Genomic DNA, 27,261 nt, shown 5'->3' on the forward strand with positions numbered 1-27,261 from the left:
CAGCGCCTCATAGCCTATGGTTGCGCACTGACTCCCCACTTTTAACAGCTTCTTGATAGATATCAACTGTCCAAAAGCTTTTATTACAATTGCGATTCCAGAAATTAAAATCTTAGGCCAAGGTTGGCATGTGAGTCTAATGGACTACAATAAAGTATAGAATGTACCGAGTTTCAGTGAGCGCTGTCGGTCTAAGTCAGTCATAGTTTAGTATCTTAGTCCTAAGTACTCGACTTCTAAATAGCATGCAACAGCTTCATTTTCGCCTACGTTTCATTTGAATGCTTTTTGCCCAGTATTTTTTCCCGAATTCATTATATCAATGAGACGACAAGAATATAAAACGTCTACTTTTGGGTCGCATAAACCATACGTGATGTCTTAATGTTATCGTCTTGAAATTTAATAGTAATTCATGCTTTAGTTTTTTACTTTATGGTTGAGTCATCTTCATACGTTTTTTAACGACTAACCGCTGTTTTGAGTGTTTGATTTAGTAGAACATGATGCATCTCGATGTGTAATATATCATCTTCGAACTTTTGAAACCATGATGGGCATCTCTAACTTACAATTAAACCCGGAGCCCGAATGGTCTACGAGCCTGAGTCAATATTTTATAGGACGAAAAAAAATATTTGAAATTAGGTCGAAAACTAGCTGTCTACCGCCATTGTTTTGGTTTTCAAAACCACTTAAAACCAGCACTTTCTGCTACTAGTTGTCTATTACTCATAGACCAAAAATTTGAGTGTTGCATTTGGGTTTCCTGTGGATAAACCACAGGGACCCCATGAAAACACATCACAGACGCCATCTTGTCAAAGTAGGAGGAAGAAGAGAGCAGCTTAGTGCTTCTAAAAGTATGATTATACCAGCATAGACTTAACATTCTCAAACTAACTAACTCCTAATTCAAAGAGAATAGTACCTTCTTTCGAGTGACTGGATTTGACTGTTGTTTAGAGGCGTATCTTTCGACCATGTTTTCAAGGTGTTTACAGTGTCAAAGATCCTTCACAAATCGTCAAAACATTCCTCGTATCATCTACAATTCAGGTGTACTAAAGAAACTACCTCGGCATCTTGTTACTACGTTACCAGAAAACAGATTTTCGACGGTTGTCACAGAGGAAAATGCTGACAAAAAGACTAACAACACAGAATCTGAAGAGCCAGGAAAGGAGGAGGCTCAGAAACGAAGAGCTCGTCTTGTTTCCGTCATGATAGGATCAGCTGTGGGATTTTTTGGTAGCTCTTATGTGTTATACAACCAGCTAACTAAAAATAAAGCTAAAGCTGAAGGAGCTACGCACATAGAAAAAGAAAATATCGAAGAAACTAAAACCGAAGATGATGGGGAACACGGTGAAGATGTTCTAGATGAGAGAAAGAAGAAGAAGAAGAAAGGGTTTAGAGCTAGAAGAGTAAGTAAAATGAAAAATTATTAAGGATTTTATTTATTAGGACTTTTATTAGGACTTTGGAGAGGGGTCGGCAATAATAAATGTATTTTCTATAGGGTTTATATTGGGGTTTTGCTAAATCCGATGAGCAAGGTGCTTTGCATTCTGGTCTGGCTTGGGTACAACAATACTATAGAAGGTGTGATAAACAACAGATGTTTGTATCCAAGCTAGACCATGCCACAATGCACCATGTTTATCAGAAAAGGTCTATTCCAGCTAATTCACAACATGCATGACCAGTTTGTTTTGATTGGACTCTTGTTATCTTTGTCTAAAATTCCAAATCTAGGTGGCAACAATGCTCAAAGCTATTTTACAATCATTCATGATTCAAAACTGTATTCTCAGCAGATATTTATTTTTTACCATTCCCTTCAGGTAATTGAGTATGAGAATAGAATTCGTCAGTACAGCACACCAGATAAAGTCTTCAGGTATTTTGCCTCACTAAAGATTGTTCATCCAGGAGAAGAGAATGAGGTTTTTATGACTCCTGAAGACTTTGTGAGGTCACTCACACCTGGAAAAATTCAGCCAGAAGGTATGAACATGTGGACAATTATGTATTTTATTACAGGGTATTTTATATTGCTCTTTTATTCACAGGACATGGTCTAGATGAATTTGAAAAATTTGATCCTGAGGTAAGTACACTGATAAATACTGTATGTAATAATTAAAGTTATCATAGTAAATTTACCCTTGTAATAACGTCCAACAATTTACATGCAGAAATATTCTTTGGACATTGTTACTCAACTAGATTAGCTTTATAGTTATTTTGAGTAGCATTTACTTTTCTTTTGTATTAGTTTTCTATTGTGCAATGTAAATATTTATAGTATAAGTAATAAAAAAATGATTGTATGTATGTAACTATGTAATGTATGATTACTGGATGTCCTACACACCATGTTGCACAAATTTTAATTTAACGTGTACATTATCTATCTGACATATTAGAGACCCTTTAGATCCAACGACGAGTATGAGAACAAGTACAAGCACAAGTTTTTAACTTTTCAAGAGAGGCATTATCATTCTGTAGTCATGGTCGTGTACATAGACTAAAACTTTGGATTGTAAAAAATCTGAAATCCACTATGATTCAGCGTTAACCATGCACACAGGACCATTTTTAGATCTCATACTTGTTCTTGTAGTCTCGTCGTCGGATCTAAAGGTCGCTATTGAGACAGAGATTTCCTTTATAAATTGTTTATCTTGTCTTTTAGAAACACAAATACAAAGGCTATCAGTCAAACGAATTTGACAATGAGAACAGTGTGTTCATGAAGATGGGTGACTATGGACTTGTATCTTTCTCAGACTACATATTTTTGCTTACTGTTCTATCTTGTAAGTATAGTACAATAACATGTTACTTTATCTGATCACAAAACCAAATACACCTAACTCGTCTTAGTGCAATGTTTATCCATTTCAGACCATGTTACTACTGTCATTCTCTTGAGAATAAAGATTCTTTGTTTGAGTTGTCTCCATATTCATGTGTCTTCTCATGTGCAACCATTACATAAATAAAGTAATGAAACTCTTGGGAATGACAAATGGTATGATATGGGGGAAAATTAGGCCAGTTCTCTAAAACAAAACATTGTCAGTCTAAACTTACAGTACCTGTACATATAAAGTGCTATTAGATAAGTGGACCCATGATTTAACAATAGTTTTTATTTTTGTGTGGATGAACAAGGCTGCCTAGTAAAGACAAAGCTCTGCAGTCACATGTTGTTAAGTTCTTGTTAGGTGTGATCATTAAGGTCTTTAGTTTATTCTGAAATGTTAACATTTTTACATTTTAGTGCCTCCAAGAATGTATGAAGTTGCATTCCAAATGTTTGACTTAAATGGAGATGGTGAAGTGTCACCAGAGGAATTTGAAAAAGTATGTGTATTAATTGTAATAGACACTGCTACCATTGTATGCAACATAGGCAGATTCAGTAATCTGAGGAAGGCAAGGGAGTGCATAAAAAATCGGCATTAATTTATAATTGGTAATGTTTTTCTCTGATTTTCCAATCTGCAAAAATCAGCTACTATATTTCAATTGGATTAAGAGAAAAGAGCTAGCCACTCTGTAGAACTCTGCCCATACACATGGCCCATTTACGCTACTCTTAAAAACACCACACTATTCTAATTTCTGCCCTTGTTTTCTATTTCAAAAGCAAGGCTAAGCTTGCACTAAATCTAGAAAATATGGTACTTTTAAGAGTAGTAAATTGTATTGACAGATGGAGAACATGACAAAAATCAAAGGTTAAGGATTTTAGCCACTCACTGATTACTGTATTGATTGTTTTCATGGTGGCCATGTTGGAGGAACTTAACAAAAGAATTGTTAATGAATTATTTTTGTTATATCCTCCAGCATGGCCACCATGTCTTTTGTTATTTAATTCTCTTGGGAATGGTTGAAAACCATCAATATTTCTTTGCAAACGCCTTTTCTTTGTATTGTTTTCTGTAGGTACAAAATATTCTGTTTTCCACCACAGCGACTGGAAGCAGACACAGAGATCATTCAACTACTGGCAGTGTTTTGAATTATACCATCAATACTGGGCTTAAAGTTTATTTCTTTGGAGAAAACGGAGAAGAGAAGCTTACGGGACAGAAGTTTATAGAATTCCAAAAGAAGCTACAAAGTGAAGTAATGTATTTAGAGGTGAGTTACATGTAAGGTTGTATGACATTTTAACCTTCTAGTCCCCTTCACAGTTCCCTTCACCACCTTGAAAGGAAGCCATGCCTGTGTGTCGAAGCAAGATGATTACAACAGTGAGCTTACAATGATAGAGACATGTGAATAAATGTCCAAGGTGTTGAAAAAATGTCTCTATCATTGCAAGCCCACCGTTTGTTTCACTTCGATGCAAAGTCACAGCTACCTTTCAAGATGGCACAGGGAGCTGTGAAAGGGACTATTACTAGCACTAGAATTTTACCATACATCATTTCAACAAGGTAGTCCTTTCTTTAAGATGCCAACATGAATCATACTGGTTTAGTTTGGATAAAAAAATATTGTGTTCACGATTTCTTAAATGGTGTTCCCTGTACCCAATCTAGACCAGAATGCATTGTGGTTGCCAACTTTGGGTACACAGTATTGGAGGTTTTTTTTCAAATCTTAGTTTTAAATTCTCCTTTATGTTACATTGATAGTGAATGAATAAGATTAGCTACAGTCGCCTATATTGTCTGTTTCAGTTCTTGTCATACGACCCAGAAAATGGTAGGATAACAGAAAGGCAGTTTGCCGACATGCTGTTGACATATTCTAACTTCCATGAAAAAAAGAAACAGCAGATTCTCAAAAGAGTGAAGAAGGCTTTCAAAGATAACCCAGAGGTATGGGTAGATCAAGTTTTCTGACTACAGTGTACTTGTAAGGGAAGGAGTTGTGAAGTTGCAGGGGGTCTTGTATACCCTGGTTTTAAGAAACTCTCCATCTCTAGTGCTCTATACCAGCATATGTTTTGTAGTCATACAATACTTTTTCATATGGCTGAATACCTCCCAAAAGAATGAGGAAAGTCTAAGAACTGTTTATTGTAGATAAAGAGAATTTAACAAATGGAATTTCCAAGAAGTAGGGAGAGTCTGAGGAGAGTATACTATTGAAATTATTCATACTATACACTATACACTATACTCCAACGAAGGACTAGCGTCCGAAACGTCAGTAAGTTTTTTCATCTTTTCACGGTGTATTATTTACCTTTTCATCATTACTGTTTCATTAGAAACACAGACACAGCTCACACTAGTTTTTAGCTAGCTATATCTTCTCATACTATACACAGTAGATGACAATTGTTTTTGTTGCTGTTTTTTTCAGGGAGTTACTTTTCAGAACTATCTAAACTTTTTCCACTTCTTAAGAAACATCAGTGAAGCAGAAGTCGCCCTAAGCTTTCATAATGCAGCTAATAAAGCTATAGACCCAGAGACCTTCAAAAGAGTTGCAAGGACAATCGCTGGGGTTACATTAGATGATCATGTCATTGACATTGTTTACCACATGTTTGATGAAAATGGTAAGTTGAGAGTTTAATTTAAATATAATTTGGGCAATGAACTCTAAAACCCAGCCCTTTTGAAAATGCAAATTTTAAAATGTATAGAACTTTTAAGATAAAAAAATAATTAAAATAATTTCTTGGAGGCAAATTTTGATTAAGGTGCCTTCATTCCCTCCCCATTCATCTGATGTTTCTGACAAACTATGAAAATTTTAAATTTAGGTTCTGACAGTGTCAGTAGCAGTGATAGAACTCAGAGTAAAGGTATTATATTAGTTGGAGTAGTAGCTACGATAAAAGGAGTAGTATTAGCATTAGCAACAACATTAGCAACAGCAGCAGTAGTAGTAGTAGTAGCAGTAGGAACAGCAGAAGTAGCAACAGCAGTAGAAACAGCAGAAGTAGCAGTAGCAGTAGTAGCAGCAGCAGTAGTAGTAGCAGTAGCAACAGCAGTGGTAACAGTAGCAACAGCAGAAGTAGCAACAGCAGTAGTAGCAGTAGAAACAGCAGTAGTAGCAGTAGGAACAGCGAAAGTAGCAGTAGGAACAGTAGCAGTAGCAGTAGTAGCAGCAGCAGTAATAGTAACAGCAGTGGTACTGTAGCAGCGACAACAACAGCAGCAATATTAACATACAAAACGGTAACGACAGAAGCAACAGTAGCAAGCGCAACTGTTTAGCGGGAAATATTAGCAGCAGAGAACGTCACACAAGCAATTTTATGGTATTGTAGGTGATGGAGAATTAAGCAACAAGGAGTTCATCGCTGTAATGAAAAATCAACTGGTCAGGGGACTTGAGAATGTAAGTAGCATTCATATGTCACTGTGAAAAAGTCAGACAGAGTACGGACATGCCCTGCCGTTACCATGACAGTGACTGTCATGGTGACCATTACCACGTCATGTCTGATTGAACGTCCAGTTATATCAATGCTTTGTGATTGGTTAAAATTTTCGCCAATTTACTGAGGTCTTATAGTTTATCAATATTTTTCACACTTATTTCAAAATGTTAATATGTCTAGATTTATGTCATTTTGAAAGATTGAAGAACTCAACAAAAATTTTGTTTTTTCCACATAGCCCAAAGACACTGGCTTTACTAAGCTGATCTCAGCAATGTGGAAGTGTGCTAAACATGTAACATACAACATGTTGCATCCAAACCCGAAAGAGCCAAGCATGTGATGTATCACATGTTGCAATCAATCAAAAACGTAATGACTGGTAGTAGCTGAAGGGCTGTCTGTCTCTCTGTCATTCCCTTGCCTTCTATTCTTCATACTGAGGATCGTATATTTTGAAGGAATGTCTGTATATGTCTGCCTGTTGGCTTATATACGTGAGGTATAATTGAAATATTGTGAATGTGAGTGTTCGCTGCTAGCTGTTTGTCTGTCCTTCGATCTGTTGTTTGTATCTGTCCAATCTATCTGGCCTTTCTCTCTGTTTCTTGTCTTCCATTCTTTGTAGACACAGATCTCGACGGTATTGTTTTAGGTTTAACAAGCGCGCTATGTGAATAGTGATGTAAGTGGGCTTTGCGCTTTTTCTCTGTCCGTTGTATGCGTTTTAACTGCCTACCTGCCTGTTTGTCTGTCTGTCACTTATCCATAATCATACGAGGTTAGGCAGGTAATTTGTAAAGGTGTATGCGACACTAATGACAAACTGGTATATTTTTCATTTGTAATGTTTATTTCAATCACAAAGAGCACACACGCACTTAAATAATTCTTTATTGAAACCACTTGCACACAAGTCAATTTAGAAAATTTAGGCATTATGCTTGTAACAGGGCCTTAAATTATAATTTTATTAAATCCCTACCAGTGCCATTGAATCCCTACCAGTGTCATTGAATCCCTACCAGTGTCATTGAATCCCTACCAGTGTCATTGAATCCCTACCAGTGCCATTGAATCCCTACCAGTGTCATTGAATCCCTACCAGTACCATTGAATCCCTACCAGTGCCATTGAATCCCTACCAGTGTCATTGAATCCCTACCAGCGTCATTGAATCCCTACCAGTGCCATTGAATCCCTACCAGTGCCATTGAATCCCTACCAGTGTCATTGAATCCCTACCAGTGTCATTGAATCCCTACCAGTTCCATTGAATCCCTACCAGTGCCATTGAATCCCTACCAGTGCCATTGAATCCCTACCAGTGCCATTGAATCCCTACCAGTGTCATTGAATCCCTACCAGTGTCATTGAATCCCTACCAGTGCCATTGAATCCCTACCAGTGCCATTGGATCCCTACCAGTGCCATTGAATCCCTACCAGTGTCATTGAATCCCTACCAGTGCCATTGAATCCCTACCAGTGTCATTGAATCCCTACCAGTGCCATTGAATCCCTACCAGTGCCATTGAATCCCTACCAGTGTCATTGAATCCCTACCAGTACCATTGAATCCCTACCAGTGCCATTGAATCCCTACCAGTGTCATTGAATCCCTACCAGTGTCATTGAATCCCTACCAGTGCCATTGAATCCCTACCAGTGCCATTGAATCCCTACCAGTTCCATTGAATCCCTACCAGTGCCATTGAATCCCTACCAGTGCCATTGAATCCCTACCAGTGTCATTGAATCCCTACCAGTGCCATTAAATCCCTACCAGTGTCATTGAATCCCTAATGCCATTAACCCAGTAGTTTTGATATGCCATATGAGCAAATGGTCAAAATCTTTTCTTGCTAATGCTAAAGGGGTACAAGTACCCCATTTCCATTCGAGATGTCCTTTATTGGGATTAAGAAAGCTTTGTAAATAAAATTATTGTTAAATTCTTGAACTTAACCTTTTAAAGTAAACCTTATTGATATTCAAAAATTAGATAAACATTTTAACGTTTCTTGGAATTTGGGCGTTGTTAAGGGTAGTCTGATTAGAAAGGGTTGACAGCTAAAAATATATTTAGCTAAACAAAACGTAACTTTCCGATTGATGGGTTGCAAGCATTCCCAAGGGAGTCAAAAGACAAAAGCATGGCGGCCATTGTGGTGCCGTTAACAATGGATGCTAATAAGAAACTTTTGTTAAATGACACCAACGCTCCCTCGAGAGGCCGCAATGACGTAACGTGCAATCGAAGAATAAAAGATGTCATATCGCTGAAAACCCCGAAAAATAGAGTGCAAACAATATATATAACCGTGAAACTTTAGTAATACTAAATAGCACAATTTCATGCAAATTCCATTGTTTTCTATTGTTTAATTAGCACTATTTTGTACTATTTAGTAATTAGTGTTTCACGGATTAATTGTTTGCACTCTATTTACGATATAAATTTAGAATGAAGTTAGTATTTCGAACTCTACCACAGGTAGCCCAGTCACTTGCGGAATATATATGTTGAGCATTAACAGATTAAATATGATCACGATTGTTGACTGAATACTGTTAGAGGCTACAGTACTTGAGTATTGATGATCATAATCCTTTTCATATGAGTAGATTTCTAATCCTTTTCATATGAGTAGGACATCTCTAATGTGTAGAATAATCTGATCTAGGAATCCTGTTTTTTAGTTGAAAGGCTTCAGTTTTGTCTTCGCATTGGCGCAGTTTTGGCTTCTCTTCATTGATCACAGACAGATAGTTTGGCCCTTGGGAAGAGCATGACTTTAAGTGTCTTTAGACCAAAAATCCGTGTTTTAGATTCAGATAAAGATTAGATACAAGAATTTTTATTTAATTTTATTTTTTTAAACTTCGATAGGTGGTCTATAAGATGCGGAAAATATTTCATTAGGAAGTCCTTCGAATTTTGAAAATTGAAGGGTACGTTTAACGAAGATTAGATACATAAAATTTTTCTTTTTTTAACAAGAATGTTTTAAAACTTTGGATAACTACCGAAGTGGTCGCTTCGAGAGGTGGTCTATATGGGGGAAATATTTCATAGGGAAGTCCTTCGACTTTTGAAAATTAAATGGTCCGTTTGACAGGTGGTCGAAATACGGTAATGGTATTGCACAGGATAGGCCTTAAATTTTGGAAAAATAAGTGGTCGCTTCGATAGATGGTCGATAAGACGGGGATGGCATTTCGTAGTCAAGGCATTTGACTTTGAAAAACTGGAATGTTCGCTTTGAGATGGTAGTTGATAAAAAGGGCACCTGCCTTTTTCATTGGGAACTCCCTTCAATAGGATGGATTTCTCTGACAATAAGTCATTTACTAAGGTAATATGCATAAAGGGGCGTTTATTGGCATCCTAGTGAGACTACCGGCACAGTGTCCAACTAACATCACTGAATCCCCCGCTGATTTCCCTTGTATTTCCTTCCAAATGAACAACACGACTCCTATACGTATTTTTATTAAAAATAATCAATCCAAAAACTCTCAAGGCCTCTTTCTAACTCTTTTTCACTTTGACAATGATGTCGGAGACATCGAAACGTCAGTTATTTATATCGCTAGTTTTTATCATTAAACCTTTCCAAGGAAAACCATCTAAAAATCTATAAATAAAAATAAAGTTTATATTAAGTTATCTTGCGTCTTCTACGCATTGGATGACGCAGGTGGTGCTAATCAAGCATAGTCGGGATGCTTTACGACTCATTAAGGGAAATTTAAACCAGATATGAATAGTCTTCTAAATAACCTTACTTTCCTTGATGTTTATGTATTAAAACTAAAATATAAGCGTCAAAATAAAAAGTGATTTATTGCATGAAATTGAAAGAAAGAAAAACTTGACTTTTTTTCATTGAGAATAAGAATAATAAGAATTGCAGGGAGTCTTTGGTATCATTGTTCATAGGTTCAAATGCACTTCTAGTATTCCTTTTTACTGATCTCTTCGCACTTCGCACTTCAGCATCTATCTTTTCATAGTGAAAGGTATAGATCGTAAACACGATCATGTTTCTTCATTGTGGCTGCGTTTCAGTGGAATTAAATTCATAAAAAACTTTGCGTCTTACATCAAAATAACTTTCATAAGTTCAATTTGCGCCTACATCTGTGCTGCCAAACTCTACTTCCTAAAATTTGAACTTTCAACCTCCTCTCCTAAATAAAAAACGAAGAGAGTAAACTAAATTTAGAATAAAATCATAAGTCTATTCATGCAACATGTTTTATGTGTACAGATAAGCCTCATATTATAGATAAAACTCTGTTTTCACCTTGGCTGCGCCAATTATTAATGAATTTTGTCTTTGTTGAATTTGCCCGAGGCAGAGGTTATATGTAAACATATCATATTTTTTTGGTTTTTCAAAGAATTTTGAAGCTACAGTAATCTGTACTAAAAACAGCATTTAGAGAATAATCACCACCTACTTTGATTCAGTTCGACCATTTTCGTCTTTTCTATTCCGTAAGAGATATGACGGTCAGAGTCTAGAGGTTTAAATATAAAACTCATTGTCTATGTATTGTAGGGAATGGCGATTATAACTATATCTATGAACGAGCTTTTAAGCTATAAAACTATATCCATATACGAGCTTGAGTAAATTTGGACCTTTTAACACCGGTCTTAAAAGTGACCAATAATTTTGGTCGATATTGGAAGTTTCTGGTAGATTTGCTATTAATCCATTCCGATAAACATCTTGGCAAGGGGCATTACTAAGGATAAGAGTATTTGATAGTTGAAGCTCTCTTATAAATAATAATCGGCTTTTTTAATATTAATTGGTCTCGTTCTAGCGATTAAAGTATTTCAAATTTCAAACAGATGATTAGAAATCACTGTGAAAAGTTCGTTGGAATTAAGAAATAGTTTTCTCTCGCTGTCTCTCTCTCTTTTTTCTTTTTTTTTTCTTTCTTTTATTCCCATAGATGCTGCCCTCAATATTTATATCTCTATCTTGTACTCCTTACAATTCATGACTTCATAACTATACTCTGTCCAATCAGATCACTCTAACAAATCACGTGTACATAACCTAAAAATTTATACCCGTAATCTTCAAGTAACACTTGGATTGAGCAAACAGACGGTTATTGGAACTGGGAGTAACTTTATCGGTGGTCCATCAACACAGGTCGTATAATTGAAGCATTCCTTCAAAAGAAGAGACTTACTTTCATTCTATTTTTCTTTCTTCGACCACTGACCCGACAACCCATACTGGACTGCATATTCTTAAGTCTTTTCGTTAAAAATATAAATATATAGTTGGAGAAAAGAAATCTTTAGAATCAGCATCTTATGTTTGATGGTTTCGTATTCGACCATTGGACGGTTAAATTTCATTCACAAACATTTATTAATATTTTCGATCTTTGATTGTCAGTATCAGATTAAAACTGGAAAATTGATTTTCTCAGTGATATATAATGTTTTCCTCAAATATGAAAGCTTTCTTTATTTCTTAAAATGATAATAAAAACAATGATAATGATAATGAATTCGATAATTAAATGAAATAAAACAGATGAAAACGTGCGAAGAGTATAGTGCAAGACAAGTAACTCCTTTGGAAATAACAACTTGAAATCCAAATCATTAAATGTAAAAGAAGACAAGCGTCATAAAAAATATCCTGAAAAGCTACAATGTTATGATAATTCCCTATTATTGATTGACGTTATGCTCAATAGACATTTATAATTCATAATTTCAGGGGAAAACAGTTCGAGATAACTTTTTTTCTTCTTCTATCATTGATTGGCTTTATTCTCAAGTATAATTCATAATTTCAGTAAAGGAAAACGGTTGGAGATAACTCTTTTGAATTTGTTTCTATTATTGATTGGCTTTATTCTCATGCAAACATAATTCATAATTTCTTCAAGGAAATACAGTTCGAGATCTTGCATTTTTTTAATCATTTTTCCTGTTCTTTTAATTTCCTTTCCTTTTCTCCTTTTCTTTTCAGTCTTTTTCCCTCTTAAAGATTTCTTCCTCTTGCTCTATTCTTTGCCCTTCTTTCCTTTCTACTTTTAATTCAAATTTTTCTTGCTTTCTTTTTCTTCATTCCTTCCTTTTTCTACTCTCATTTATTCTTTTTCTCTTGCGTTTTTCCCTTTCTTTGTTTTCATTTTCCTTTTCCTTTCCCATTGTACTTTATTTCTCACTCGTTCGTTTCAATTCTTCCTTTTCCTAGCCTCCTTCGCAGGCGTCCAACACGAGGCTTTCCTTCCCCTATCATTTCTTCAGTTTGTCTTGCGTTTTTGACTTCCTTCCTTTCCTCTTATTTTTATATTTTCCATTAACCCCATACGTAAAGATAAATTACATGCATATAAATCACTTATTTAAAAGCTCAATATCCTCTCCTATTGTCGTAATACGCATGGCAGACCGTACTTCATATGGAAGACGTATTTCAAATAAAACATATTTATTTATTATCAAACCCACACGACTGCTGAGACCTCCATAGCGTATTTACTTATCTGTACATTTAATATCTTTCTCGGTCGTTTTTCTCTCATGGTAAAAGTTAATAAACGTGCCCACAATGAATGACAAGAAAACGAAATACTGATGAATCTTTTTTCCGCTCTTCATAATCATCATTACAACTTAGCGAATATTAAACTCATTCAGATGTCATATCAGAAACCAGACGGGAATTTCCGCGAATCATCGATCAGCAAGCCATTTTCAATATTATCTTTAGCTCTTTCAATAAGCTACTTAACGGTTCATAAAAAATGGCTTGAAATTCTTTCAATTTTTTCCGAGATTGACCCCTCTTAATAAAGGCTATCAAGTGTGATAAATCGTTAAATAAATACGATTCATGCGATAGATTATCATAAGTGACAAAGTTTAAGTGGCGCTTGCAATTGGAGGGAGTGCCTCGTCTGTCGGGTTGACTGAAGGAGTGCCTCGTCTGTCGGGTACAGGAAGCTTTATAGAGGGATTGATGTCACAACACATGGACTTTACCGTAAGAAATTTCTCCATAAGATACTCCATAAGATCTTATAAAGATTTTGGCTGATAGAGCTGAGCTGATAAAAACAAGGAGTGACCTTCCTTGTTAAATTTGATGTTATTCAGCGATTCGTTTGCTGTTTCGATTTCGTTTATGCAATTGGTATGGTACCACCTAGGGCTTTTAAAAACTTTAATAGATCATAGCGGCTCTGTAGGACAGACTTTATCGAGTGTGTATGACCCTTTTACTGAATGTAAAGTTGTTTTGCTTGACGTATGGAGAGACTGGTAGGGTCTTAAAACGGGTCTTTTTTTTTTTTTTTTTTCTCTCTATAAAATAGGCACGATATATCTTTGATAGATCGAGATAGCGGTTCTGTAGGAAAGACCTAATCGAGTGGGTGTGACCCTTGGTATTAAATAAACGTATGGATGTTGGCCAATACGTATGCTTTTTGACTATGAAGTCCGCGCGATCCTACTCAGATTTTTTAATATAATTCGTAGGTGTTGGTTAATATATATATGCTCCAGGCACACCCCTGCTATGCTAGAGAGTTAGTTTTTGATATCATGGATAACTCACTGATAGGGGTTCTTAGAGCTTAGATCATCGATATGCAGTATCTAGTGGATGTAAATCTTGGTTTTTAATGTATGGATGTTGGTTGATATATATAATCGAGGCACGGCCCTGCTATGCTAGGGTTAGCTTTTAATATCTTTGATAACTCACTGATAATGGTTTTGTATGACTTAGATCATCGATATACAGTATCTAGTGGATGTAAATCCCGATCTTGGTTTTTAATGCATGGATGCTTGTTGATATATATGATCCAGGCACACCCCTGCCATACTAGGGTTAGTTTTTAATATCTTTGATAACTCACTGATAATGGTTCTAGCTTTATGACTTAGATCATCGATATACAGTATCTAGTGGATGTAAATCTTGGTGCTTTATACACATCGATATACTGTATCTGGTGGATGTGAATCTTGGTGCTTTATACAGCGGGGTTTTTGTTTGATATGTATACTCGAGTCACTCCCCTGATTAGTTTTTTTGATATCTCACTGATAATGGTTCTTTAGGACTATGAATATATAATATAACTGCTGGGTATGACCTTCGGTATAGATAGATCATGATAGTGGTTGATTCAGTGTACGACTAAGTATATCGATATATTTGAATATCAAGATGTTGGCCGATATGTTTGAAAAAGAGACCCTTATAGACTTAAGTTGAAGAAAGAAATAGGTTGCAATGAAATGTGATATATATATAGGGCTGTTTTACCCATTTCAGCGGACCAAGTGTCATTCCCTAGAGTATGATTTCTTTATTTAACGGTTGTGCATGAGAAGACATGAATATCGACACTATTCAATCTTTAAAACGATATTGTGCGTGCCAACAAACATGAAATCGAACGTTAACAGCAGCTCTTACTCTCAGTCATAAGAGTTTCAAACCCACTGGCCATTTTGACAGTCCTGAAACCGGTTCAATTTAAGTGGTTCAAGTAAGGATGTGTTAATGTGAAAGCTTCACTTGTTAACCCGCTAAGCTAAAGAGGATTTATATTAATTCAAAAGACAAATGTGTGACAGTCAAGGCGACAGATTGAAGTGTTGCCAACCCAAGCATTACAAAATAACATTACTGCAAATTCAATTCAAAATCAGGGACTTCTGCTATTCGTTCTGTTGCAATAGAAAAACTTAAGTGTGAAAGCCACGCGGAATCCGATAACTTTTGGTTTTCTGCACAAATCAATGGTGTCGCCTAAATTTAGGACACAGATGCGAGTCTACCTTTTTCGTTTGGTTTAAATTAGGATTAAAAATATTGATTTACTTTTATCTATTCCGAAGTTGAGGAAAAAACTGGGTCGAGTTGGTATTACAGTGCATTGTGGGACTGTTTTAGGGGGACATATTTCCAAGATGGCGTCTATTTCGTCCCCTACGATGCACTGCAATGCCAAGTTTTTTCATCCTTGGGACGGCTAATACAGTATACTAATATAGTATGCAGATTACAAATTGTCCGGCTTTACGTTCCCGTTTTCCATTTCCCATTTTTTACCTTTCCTAATATATTATCAATTTCATATCCTACAAGTATTCCGTCCCAATAGCTATTCAAGCTTACCAGTACCAGTAGCATTCAGCTACACCATGTGGGATGTGTTAAGGTCTTGGGTCACAAGGTGGCTGTTATCTTCCCCCATACATTTGTTCTACCTCTACGACTGACAATAGAAAGGTTAAGATGCCACTACCGTTACGTTAAATGTTATGAAAAATGAGAACCACCATTTACTTATGACTGTCGGATGTCTGACAAGGCTCCGCAAAGCAATTATTTTTTCAACAATTTGTAATAAATAAAACGCTTATGGTTGATGTGGAGGCGTCATAGAAGTAGCCGCTCTAATATTAGAAAAGTTTCGGTTTTAATGAGCTTTCTTGCTTATTATCCTTTAGTTTAAAAAACATTTTTCAAATTTCTTGGTGTGTTTCGTCTTTTTTTATTTTGGAGCAACATTTTGCTGTCATGGATCGTGGAATTGATTTCTAATATTTTAGTTGTTACTCGTGTTGACTGGATTTTCCTCATTCGCTGATCTGAATCTCCAGTAATCTCGCCAATAAATACCTCAATTCTTGACTTTTGTTTTTTCTCATTCATGTTTTCATTATTACTGTGAGCTAGATTGTTTACATGGAATGACTTCATCTTCCATTTATCGTCAGTATTTGCTGTCTCTTATATCTATATTATTTGTCTTCCCAATCTTATAACGATTTGATTGCCTGATAGTACTTTTTTATCGTTGCAATTGTTTTTCCATTTTTCGTTGATCACAGGCATGTTAGCCTTATTTTAAGCACATTGTCAGGGCACGAAATTAACGCTCGCAACGCGAGAAATGCGAGTGAAATTTAGCGAGTAAACTAGCTAAAGTATGACCACAGTCCAGAAATTGAAGGCCAGGACTTTAAAGTGTAGAACCCGCATCGAGTAACGTTTGATGTTAGCCGCAATCGATCGCTAGTGACTGAAATATTTGCTAGTGAGAAAAAAAAACTAGCGAGGTTTTGCTGAAGAGTTTAAAAGGTGATTTCGTGCCCTGAGCGTTTTTTTTAAATTTTAAATCCCACGTTATTCTTTCTTTGTCAGTCCACGAGGTGTCATTAGTATTAGTGTCTAGAATTGTTCTATGAATTCCGCAAGATGTGACTGCTAGATCCTCGGGTAATGAAAATCTCATCAATACTCAGTTACGTCCTAACAATAATAGTAATCGCTAGATTCTGAATCAGTGATGTGACGGCTTGAACATCCGCAGAGTATTTTGCCCAAGGCTTACCAACCTACAAAAGGTAAAAATAAGAAATATATATGGAACACTGGCTTGCAAATTTATCTCAATTTTTGGAATTCCAGAAACGATTAGGTAATCCACTATTGCAATCTCGAAGAGATAACTAGCTAAAAACTAGTGTGAGCTGCGTCGGTGTTTCTAATGAAACAGACATCTTGGGCACTTCATTTTTAAAGATTATTCTTCCTTTTATTTTTATTATATATCTATTTGTTCGTCTTTCGCTGTTGCATGATTCGCCCATCCACGCATTTATTTTTGTTTGTCTTTTAATTTGTTTATTTCCGTCTTTTTAGCTTTTGTCTACTTTAAATTATCTATTGATTCGCCGCTTTCTTTTGCTGCGAGTCTCCAAACACAGAAATACCTTTTATTGTTTTAATCCATTTTCTTCGCAAATAGCAAACCTTTTGTATCTTCTCTCCTAATCTATCCAATCATTTCTAACTTTATTTGTCTGCTGCTATATCGTTTTCTTTCTTCTCTAGCTATTGATTTACTTCTTTTCCTAGAGACTTCAAATACACAAGATGCCATTCATCTTTTAATCCATCTTCTCCGAGCGTGACAATCCTTTTGTCTTCTGTCCTAATCAATCCAGCCCACTCTACCTGTTATTGCCAGCTTATTTTGAACAGAACTTATTTCCTGTGAACGGGAGGCAGCAAAGTTCACCTGTACTGCGTCTCGCATAGTAAGCAGTCTCCTACCACACTAGTCTAAGTTCTTTAAAAGCTGAAGTTAACCTTATAATAAGAGAGTACGAATTAACAAAGCTCTGTATATTTATGTAGTTCCAATGGATCGAGAAATTAATATCCAAAGAGGATTTGGAAGATAAGCTGTGGGTCTAAAGTAGAAACAAGAGCAAAAGCCTTTTCCCAGATGCGTTTCGAGGCTCGAGGCCTGTGATTGGGCAGTCAGCGCCGAAGCCCTCAGGGCCTTTCTGATATACGTCCTCAGTTCAGGGTCCCAATGTGATTAGTATTCACATAGATAATAGACTATTAAAAAGACCATAATAACTTTACACATTCTGTGTTCCTTTACATGCAAGACAGGACGTGTGGCACAGGCGTGATCTTCAACACAGTAAATCAGCTTAGCAAGTGATTGACACTTGGACCCCGCGTTATTCAACGCTCTAATCGAAATTCACTCGCCGAGCACACCTGGCAAACCGGTAGCCTCATCATCCACCGAGTGCTATGTAATTTTCCTTGATTTCTCTCATCAGCTCCAAGGGTCGGTGGATGTACTCTGATGTCATCTCTTGTCTGAAGAGTTCCTTATAGATATATATTTGTCTTATCAAACACGCAACATTTTTATTCTCATCCCACATTCGTACGCGAGAATTTTCTTAGGGCTAAGGCTAATCGACGGAAGCCGGATCTACGACAGCAATTTCTACGGACCTATCAAGATGGGTAATTTAAGCAGAAATTTTTATATAAAAAACAGTAATATATCAACGACGAACAGAGAAAATAATAATCCAAGCATGTTCTACGAAGGCTTGGGATGGTGTTGTGCGTTTGGGCTCGAGAGCATTGCTATCATCCTAGGAAACCTATTAACAATAGGTGCTTTCGCCAAGAAGAAATATCTCCGAAAACGAGGGACCTACTTATTAATCAACCTCGCTACAGCCGATGTCTTCATTGGAATCATACCAATACCTCTATATATCTACTTCATAGGAATCCAGTTTCAACTATGGCAAGCTTATTTTCTTAAAACCATAACATATGTGTTTTACGTGGCGGATATATTGCTTGGTGTTGCATCTCTGGGGAACTTGACTATTGTTGCTCTCGAAAGGCTGTACGCTGCTAAGAAACCGTTTCGCTATCGAACGCTTCATCCGCGGTACTACTACACCGCTATAGCTGTCACCTGGACCCTTGCTTGCGCGATTGCTATATTTTGCTTTTCAGCACTTTATTTAACTTCTAATTATATTATCTCGACATACACTTCAATGATTGTCGTTTTTATTGCGTTTATACTCATCACGACGTCGTATTCTATAGTTTGGTCCCGGCTTAAACTTCACAGTAGTAAAAACTACCGCAAGGCGTCGGAGAATGAGCGAAAACTCGGAGTCACCATGATAATACTGACAGTGCTTTCACTATCTGCATGGTTACCGTTCGTAATTATGAACCTAGTCGTGGTTTTTGCCAAGCTAACCGTTGACAACTATATCATTATCCACGCCACGAAACTCCTGCACTTTGGCAACAGCCTCACTAACTGCTTTGTTTACGCTTGGAGGATGCCTGATTTCCGAAGAGCTGTGCTCAAGCTGATAAAACTTGGCAAACACGACAACTCTGGACAAAACTCTCCGGTTGAGACCTCTGCGATTTCCCCTTTACATAACTCTAGACGACCCCAGTATTCCAGGGCTTTGTCAAACTACTCTCCTCAACATAGGCTAAGCATGAAAGCGCTGTGATAAATGATTGAATATTGGAATCATGTGAAGAATTACCAGATAGCGAAATGACCAAACATTATTCATATAGAGTTGTTCATACGTTAATTGCTGTTGCCAAATATTTTGGATTTCCCAAGTAAAAGACGCACTTATCTTTAAAAAATCATGTTTTAAAATAAATAAGTTATTAAAAAGCAATTTGTTCGTTCGTATATGTATTTCATAACAGCCCAGACAGCCAAGGAGTCAAAACACAGTGTATAATTACGAGAAAATGCTTTGAAATTTTCACAATTCAAAGGTCCTCCTTAAACGTTTCATTAAAATGACACCTGACCAGTGAAGTAGAGTTGCTACAGGCGAGCTGTGATCTTTTAGCCTAAAGCTTTTTATTCGTAGAAAATACAGGTCTAACGCTTAACGAAATTTCAATCTTAAAAAAATACAAAGATTTAATCGAATCGAAAAATGTTGTGTGTATCATCTTAAAGAGATCATTTTGGACTAAAGAATTATTCATGCATCCCATTTTATTCATCCAAACACAGAATAAATCATTTGCACTCCTTTGAAAAGAGTAGCATTTAAGTAGTATCTTTGGATATACTCTCATACTGTTAATTAAGATGCAGATTAGTAGGGAATATTGGTTGTCTATATTGTTTGAATCTGCAGCCTTTAATTCTGACCAGTTTTGGGCAAACAATTAAGTCAGTCTAGGACTCTTGATTTAGCTCCGAATCCCCTTAAATCCGTCTTAATTCAAAGAACCATTTGAATAGACAATATTGCATCTAAATAATAAATATTGTCAAAGACACCTACTCAACAATATTCTAAAAAATTCATCCTTCAATTCCTTGCCATAAAAAGTAAATCTATTGAAGAATTAATATTTATTGATATATATTTTTAGTGTGTATATATATATGTATATTTTTTATATATAGTATATTTTTAGTGTGTTTGCGTGTATGGATAAATTTGTTAATTATATATATTTTTTCACACTGTTCCATGAGGAAGAAAACGTTTCTGAAAGCTACTTTCTTCTGTACATCCTTATAGCAAAACGTTGATAAATAAATTATAAAGTAATATTTGTTTTCTTTCGGGTTCACTGATTATCAATATAAACTATCGATATCCTGGCCATCTATGTTGTAATGAATCTTTTGTCTTATCCAACAGATACCATATCACTGATTTTCATTATTCAAATCCATCCAAAAAGCGAAATGAGTTTTTCAAGAACACTGCTGATTATTTGAAATAATTTGAAAATCCTTCATACTTATTTGCATGTACTTCCTCTCACGTGAAGAATGAGTTTTTAGGATTTATTTTTATTATTTAATATCAAGGCCGTCAGCATGGTCTGAGTCGGTTTGATATCCAGCAAAATATTATGTATAATTTTTTTTTTGTTTTTGTTTTTTAACCTTAAACACTGTAGTGTCAAATAACCTGAAGTACTACTTTCCCTGGAGCCGACTTTCCACTGATAAATATTCTGTTTTTTAAATCCTCAACAAATATTCTCAGTTTCTTGCTCGAAAAAAACCCGATTTATTATTCCAATATTTCCATGGTTATTAGCTTATTAGTTTGAAAGAAAATTGATACTAGTATATCTAAAAAACTTGTTATATCAGGCACTGAATGAGCGGAGTTGAAATCAAACTTCAATATTTCAATTTGCGTCAGCAAGTTCAAGTGATTTTCAAAACCATTCTCCAAAAGACAATCAACGTGCGTCCGCTTACTTGAGTTCTAGCAATTCATCGTTCTTCCAGGGTAAAGGACCTCTCACTAATATTTATGGTTGTGCTTCGACAGTCGCATATAAAATGCATTCAATTAATCTTGAAGAAGATAGCGATCAATTCGTAATGGCTTTATGTCGTTTAACTTTTCATCTAAAAATATTTCAGTAATGTTTTTAAATGTGTTATAGATATTAGTTTCATCAATTTATGCTCAATAATGCTTGTTAGACAGCACTTGGTTTATTTATCTTGCTTGATTAAGAATGAACTAGTCCAAAAGTTAGGTTCTATAAGTTCATCTCTATAAGTTGGTTGTTATTGTTGCTGCTGCTACTGTTATTTTTAAACTAAATTTTTAAATTTTATCAATTCATGATTAATAATGTTTGTTAACCAATGGACTACGGTGCAAAAGTTAGAGTTCGTTGTTGTTGTTGCTGCTGCTGCTGCTGCTGCTCGACGACCCAGTGGTAAGATTCTGTCGCTCGTTTTTACAGAATTTTACCGAAGATGCTGCTTCTGTTATTTTAACATCCATTTCTTGAAAGTCCCTTTTCTCCTTAATAACTAAACCACCCACACTAACGAATGTTAAGAACATCTGTTTTTGTTTCTTTACTTTTTGGGTTTTAAAAAGAAAATAAAAGGCTAAAAAAGCTTAGGAAGATAGGGAAGGGAAGTGACTAATGCTCTGTAAAAGACTAAGGAAAAAAATAGAGATGTGAGAAAAATATGAAAAGAAACGGGGAATCAAATCTAAAAAAACGAGCAATTAAGGGGGGAAAATCCCATAGTTTTATCTATAACCTGAAACAACCTCTCGGCTAATCAAAGTCACAGCACGCCTAAATCACAGATCGTTAGAATTTACCTCTCCAATCTCAGCTTATCAATATTCTTTTACTTTTGGTCAATTAAAATCTTCGCTGTCTCCCATTCATATTTTCCTTTATCCAATATTAAGAGATTTTTTGATAATTCTTAATTAGTGAGCAACTGCACTGCTGTTAAAAATAAACCTTTCCTTCCTGATCTTTTGTAAGTAACATTTAGTAAATCTGTAAAACGGTATCATTTAGGACGACTGATGGTAGAGCGATTTCCTGAATGTCTGGCAAAACATTTTGCCCCATTATCCGAGTTACATTACTTGATCTAAATGCATGAAAAAAAAGTATTAAGGAAAGGTACGTTTTTACTGGGGAGAAGGGCTGGGACTTCAAAGGAGATGGTCACCAGTAAATAATTTTTTGACTGTTCCAAAATTTGTTTTTTTGATGAAAGTTTTTCCTTGTTGACTTAATAGGAAGGTCATGAATTTGTTACCAAATGAAAGGGGAATGTCCACAGTCATTCAAACAAAATAGTTTACTGCGAAACCCCCAGCCCCCAACCCCCCCCCCCCCCCCCCTCCCAATAAAAAAATGTCCTTCCCCAAAACAATGTACCTTCCTTAATGAGTAGAAAGACCGAGAACTAAGCGTCAGTCTGTTCTCCTAGGCTACGGAAAAAGCAAAGTTTTGATGGACTTGAAATTGCGATAAACGATCGATGAAAACCTTTAGCTTTATAATGCCTTGGTTTAGACCATAAAGCACCTTTTTATTCTTAAAGAGCATTCTTTGATATTGAATTTTGTTAGAAATAATCAGGAAATTGTGGAACGTTTTCAATCAAAGTTATTTTTAAATTTTTATGGCCTTGAATTAGGTGAATTATTTAAATCGCACTGTGTCAGTTGGTACCCTTATTACAAATACACCAACTTCAAAACAGGTTGTTGAGGCCAAAGGAGATAGACAAGAGGTCATTCCAAGACCGGAAAGTTTACATCTGAAAACCAAGCATTGCTACAAACAACACTGAATATGTCAACACCATGGGGATAAAACTGGGTCAAGTTAGCATTGCAGTGCATTATGTTCTGTTCAAGATGGCGTCTATTTCATTTCCTATAACAGTCCCACAATGCACTGCAATGTCAACTCGACCCAGTTTTTTCCCTCAACCTCGGAAAGGCTTATATATTGCACAGAAGGTACAAAAAGTTCCTTAGTTTTGCAAAAAAAAAAAGCAAAGAAAAGCCGGGGGTAAAAATCTTCGTGCCTAAAATTTGGCGCCAGTCATGCAACGTCATCAGAATTTCAATGAAAACTAGTGTTTCATTATAAATGTTTTGATGCGGCGAATTGTTGATCAAATTTATTTATTTAAATTTCTAAATGTCTTTCATTTTAGTTTAAATGATTGCAGTCGATCAATAGTTAATTGTCAAACGGTGTCTTTGCACAATTAGTTTGCTGAAAAATAAAAAGCCGGCGTTTTTGAAATCAAGTCATATTTTTTATTCCCTAGTCCACGTCATATACTCAGATCTGTGATTAATGTTTTTCGAAAAGACTGAAAGAGCTTACTCGGGTTTTCTTTAGATCCAAAACACAAACAAACGGGCACTTTATTTCCTCTGCATCGAAAATATCCATCCTTAAATAAAAGACAAATTATCTCCCGCCAAGTAAATAGAGTATTGTAAGTGCATATCAGCTATCGATGTTTCTGAGATACGTTTGTCTCTGGAAGTAAATAGCAACGGGACGTAGAAGCAACAAGAAACCAAATCTCACGCAAAGAGGAAGTTGAGAACAAAATGAAAATCTAATGGCTTAGGAAAGACACAATCTTTTATTTCTAGAAAACAAAACGAGCACGGAAGACTATTTTGCGCGCGACATCCGTCTGCTTAAGAGTATAGAGCTTAATTTACTCTCATCAATAAACCCAAAGCTGGCTTAAACGCTTTTTTCCCTCTATGGACGGAAATTAAATCGTTATTTGATACGGATAGCGCGTCGTATAATGGCAGATGGATTTGTATTCCTTAATACGACTTTTAGTTTCCTAGGATTTCACTTCATTTCATTTCATTTCTAGGATCCCAAAAGTTTATTAGTAGCACTATTGGCCTTGAATTATGACACGGAATGTGAACTCAATAAACATTGAAAATATTCGACACATTTGCTAACACATTAATCCTAGTTTGTAGATTATCAAAATATTACCAGCATGATCGTAATAAAACATCTAGGCACATAAGAATATTGAGTCTTAAATAAAACAGCTCAACTTGTTTGGTTCGTCTATGATCGTCGCACGGCGGTATAGCATTAATGAAAACGGCCTAGAGCGACAGAGTCTCCCATTTTCTCTGCCAAGAATCGCCAACTGGGGAGACTCTGCTAACAATGAACTCATAAAGACGCATTTATTTTTGTTTGGTTATCGAGTTGAATAATAGTTTTCCAAAAATAGAGATAAGGGATTTTTAGTATCCCCCTAATTATAACTTGTATTGAAAATAGTAGATTAATCAATACAATTCTTGAATTTGAAGAAATTGTTTGCTTACTTAGCAGAGCGGATAGGATAGAATCAATATGCTTTCCGGTTGAAGCTAAGAAACTTGGCAGTGAAATTCCTCCCACCGTTTTAAACGTTTCATTTTTAATGCTTTTTCTTAGGAAAAAATGAGATTGGAATTTCTTTCTTTCGTAAAAACGTCAGAGCCAGATAAGCCTGGAATTAGAGACGTAATATTTAGTTAGGTTATAGAAAAGGCGGTAGGAACTGTAGCTTGGAGAAGTAGCCATTGGAAAGTTCGGGCAAAGGAGAGAAGAAGAAAAACTATGCTTCTTTTTTCCTTTTTTAAATTATTATTTTATTGTGAAATACTGAATTTTGAAAATGATTATATCTTTTTTATTCTTTCGGAGGGGGGGGGTAAGGAAGGAGGGGGGAGGGGGGGAGGCAGGGACGGAGGGAGGCAGGAAGAACGGAACGCCAAGACGCAACCCACGCACCATCACTACGCACTACTCCCACACTCTCACTCCTCACTCCCTCCCTCCTCCCTCCTTCCTCCTTCCTTCTTTCTTTTCTTTTCTTATTTCTTCTTCTTTCTTTCTTTCTTTTCTTCTCTTTTCTCTCTTTCTTTACTTTTTTCGAATGTCTTGCACTCAAAGTTTTAAGAGCAAAGCTTTGAGTATACAAACACAAAATATAATTTTGCGGAAGCTGAGAAAGTGTTTAAAATTATCGAAAACCAACACACTGAGTACTCAAACGTGGCTGTTCTCCTATGAAGTGCAAAAGCGATGGACTCCCTTTGCCTTCAAGATATAAGTCATGCTAGGAAGTATAAAGGATTTAAAAGAAAGCTTTCTTCTGTTGGACTCTCATAAACTTTTTTAGCTGTCTAAATTGTATTCTTATTTAACTCGACATTCTTGTAAAGCAATTTTTATATTGATAGAATTTTTTTTCGAGTATAAATAAAGTATCACTCACTCACTCACTCACTCTTTCTTTCTTTCTTTCTTTCTTTCTTTCTTTCTTTCTTTCTTCCTTCCTTTCTTTCTTCCTTTCTTTCTTTCTTTCTTTCTTTTTTTTCTTTCTTCCTTTCTTTCTTGTTTGCCCTTTCTCACACTCTCTTCTTGTTATTTCTGTCAAAATCGTTTACCTATTTTTGATAAACTAAATGATAAACTAAATCCCAAATTCAAAGACACACTAACCCCATGAAACAATACTTTATTTTCTATTTATTTTTGATTAATTTTCACAGGCTTCATGGCACCTCGGTTTGCAGTGTCGTCATATTTGCGTCACTATTTCAGATCAGCTTTATGTTGCTGGTATCGACAAAAAAAACGCTGATAGCTGCGATAACTTAACCGTAACCTGCAAACAAACAATAAGAAAACTGGTACGGCTCTGATAAGCAATTTATATCTGAAAACCATAACCAGATCATAACTGTATGTGATCCTGACATTGTAGGTTATCACTAATAGAGCGCAGCATCTGCCCTGGGTCTCATCGTTGCATTGATCTTGCTCTTTTGAGGAAAGACAAGCTATGGTAATATCAGAGATGTGTGCACAGGACTCACGCTAGCGTTTGTGTGCATGCAATCATTTAAACTCAAAACAGAAAAATGTAAAGTATGTGTCATGCACGCATTAAAAATCGGGGGGAAAAAAGAAAAGTGTGGAGTAGTTATAGTTGAAGGTTTTTTATCTTGCTCTTTTGAGGAAAGACAAGCTATGGCAATATCAGAAATGTGCGCACAGGACGCGCGCTAGCTTTTGTGTCATGTATGTACGCATCAAAACTCAAAAAAACAAATTGTAGAGTGGTTATAGGTGAAGGTTTTTTATCTTAATCTTTTGAGGAAAGACAAGCTATGGCAATATCAGAAATGTGCGCACAGGACGCGCGCTAGCTTTTGTGTCATGCACGCATCAAAACTCAAAAAAGCAAATTGCAGAGTGGTTATAGTTGAAGGTTTTTTAGGTTGCTCTTTTGAGGAAAGACAAGCTATGGTAATATCAGAGATGTGCGCACATGACTTGCGCTAGCTTTTGTGTGCATGCAATCATTTAAAATCAAAACAGAAAAATATAAGTAGTTGCAGTTGAAAGTTTTTAAGTTATCCAACTCTTTTGAGGAAAGACAAGCTATGGTAATATCAGAGATGTGCGCACACGACTTGCGCTAGCTTTTGTGTGCATGCAATCTTTTAAAATCAAAACAGAAAAATGTAAAGTAGTTGTAGTTGAAAGTTTTTAAGTTATCCAGCTCTTGTTATGAAAGACAAGCTATGGTAATATCAGAGATGTGCGCACATGACTTGCCCTAGCTTTTGTGTGCATGCAATCATTAAAACTCGAAACAAAGAAAAAGGGTAGTCGTGAAAAGATATGCAGGCATCTGCTTTGGATCTCATCTTTGCATTGATATTAACTTACTCTTGTGAGGAATGAAAGACAAGCTATGGTAATATCAGAGATGTGCGCACATGATTCGCGCGAAGGTTATGTGTCATGCACTCATTAAAACTCGAAAAAGAGAAAAATGTAAAATTGTTGTACAGTGACTGTAGTTGAAAGTTTTTCTTTTTTAAATCTTAATCTTGTGATGACGGATAAGCTATGTTTTTAACGTTTCATTTTTTAAATGCTTTTTAAAGGAAAAAATGAAATTGGAATTTCTTTCTTTCGTAAAAACGTCAGAGCCAGATAAGCCTGGATTTAGAGACGTAATATTTAGTTAGGTTAAGTAAAGGCGGTAGGAACTTAACTATACTTACTAATAATCTTTTCCTCATCAAAAAATACTTGAGGAAAATGAGTACGTGCAATTAGGCATTATCTTGATTGGGCCGAGCGAATATGATACGAACTCCAA

General features: G+C 35.9%; 2 protein-coding genes across 3 annotated transcripts; both read left to right on the forward strand.

The window, feature by feature from the left end:
* Positions 1 to 800: 800 nt before the first annotated feature.
* On the forward strand, positions 801 to 26,936 carry LOC116308619 (calcium uptake protein 1, mitochondrial). Of its 2 annotated transcripts, none has more exons than XM_089040329.1 (10): positions 801 to 1,427; positions 1,848 to 2,010; positions 2,076 to 2,113; positions 2,705 to 2,828; positions 3,296 to 3,378; positions 3,967 to 4,164; positions 4,710 to 4,850; positions 5,341 to 5,539; positions 6,257 to 6,327; positions 25,637 to 26,936. In XM_089040329.1, exons 1-10 carry the CDS (start codon positions 984 to 986, stop codon positions 25,787 to 25,789), a joined length of 1,614 nt encoding a protein of 537 aa, XP_088896455.1. In that variant the 5' UTR covers positions 801 to 983; the 3' UTR covers positions 25,790 to 26,936. The 2 variants fall into 2 exon arrangements, with proteins under 2 accessions (XP_088896455.1, XP_031574950.1); XM_031719090.2 differs by lacking the exon at positions 25,637 to 26,936 and adding an exon at positions 6,609 to 8,332.
* LOC116288194 (adenosine receptor A3-like) lies at positions 16,540 to 19,451 on the forward strand. Its single transcript, XM_031694951.2, has 2 exons — positions 16,540 to 16,795; positions 17,310 to 19,451. Exon 2 carries the CDS (start codon positions 18,224 to 18,226, stop codon positions 19,259 to 19,261), a length of 1,038 nt encoding a protein of 345 aa, XP_031550811.1. The 5' UTR covers positions 16,540 to 16,795; positions 17,310 to 18,223; the 3' UTR covers positions 19,262 to 19,451.
* Positions 26,937 to 27,261: the final 325 nt, after the last annotated feature.

The sequence above is a fragment of the Actinia tenebrosa genome, unplaced genomic scaffold, assembly GCF_029948245.1.
Source record: "Actinia tenebrosa isolate PJP-AT-01 unplaced genomic scaffold, QUT_ActTen_1.0 PGA_scaffold7__59_contigs__length_16204524, whole genome shotgun sequence".
In the NCBI taxonomy this organism is placed as follows: domain Eukaryota; kingdom Metazoa; phylum Cnidaria; class Anthozoa; order Actiniaria; family Actiniidae; genus Actinia; species Actinia tenebrosa.

Coding starts and splice junctions, on each gene's coding strand:
- LOC116308619 (XM_089040329.1), top strand. CDS start 984: ATGTTTTCAAGGTGTTTACAGTGTCAAAGATCCTTCACAAATCGTCAA. Junction 2,011..2,075: donor TGGAAAAATTCAGCCAGAAG/GTATGAACATGT, acceptor TTTTATTCACAG/GACATGGTCTAGATGAATTT. Junction 6,328..25,636: donor TGGTCAGGGGACTTGAGAAT/GTAAGTAGCATT, acceptor TAATTTTCACAG/GCTTCATGGCACCTCGGTTT.
- LOC116288194 (XM_031694951.2), top strand. CDS start 18,224: ATGGGTAATTTAAGCAGAAATTTTTATATAAAAAACAGTAATATATCA.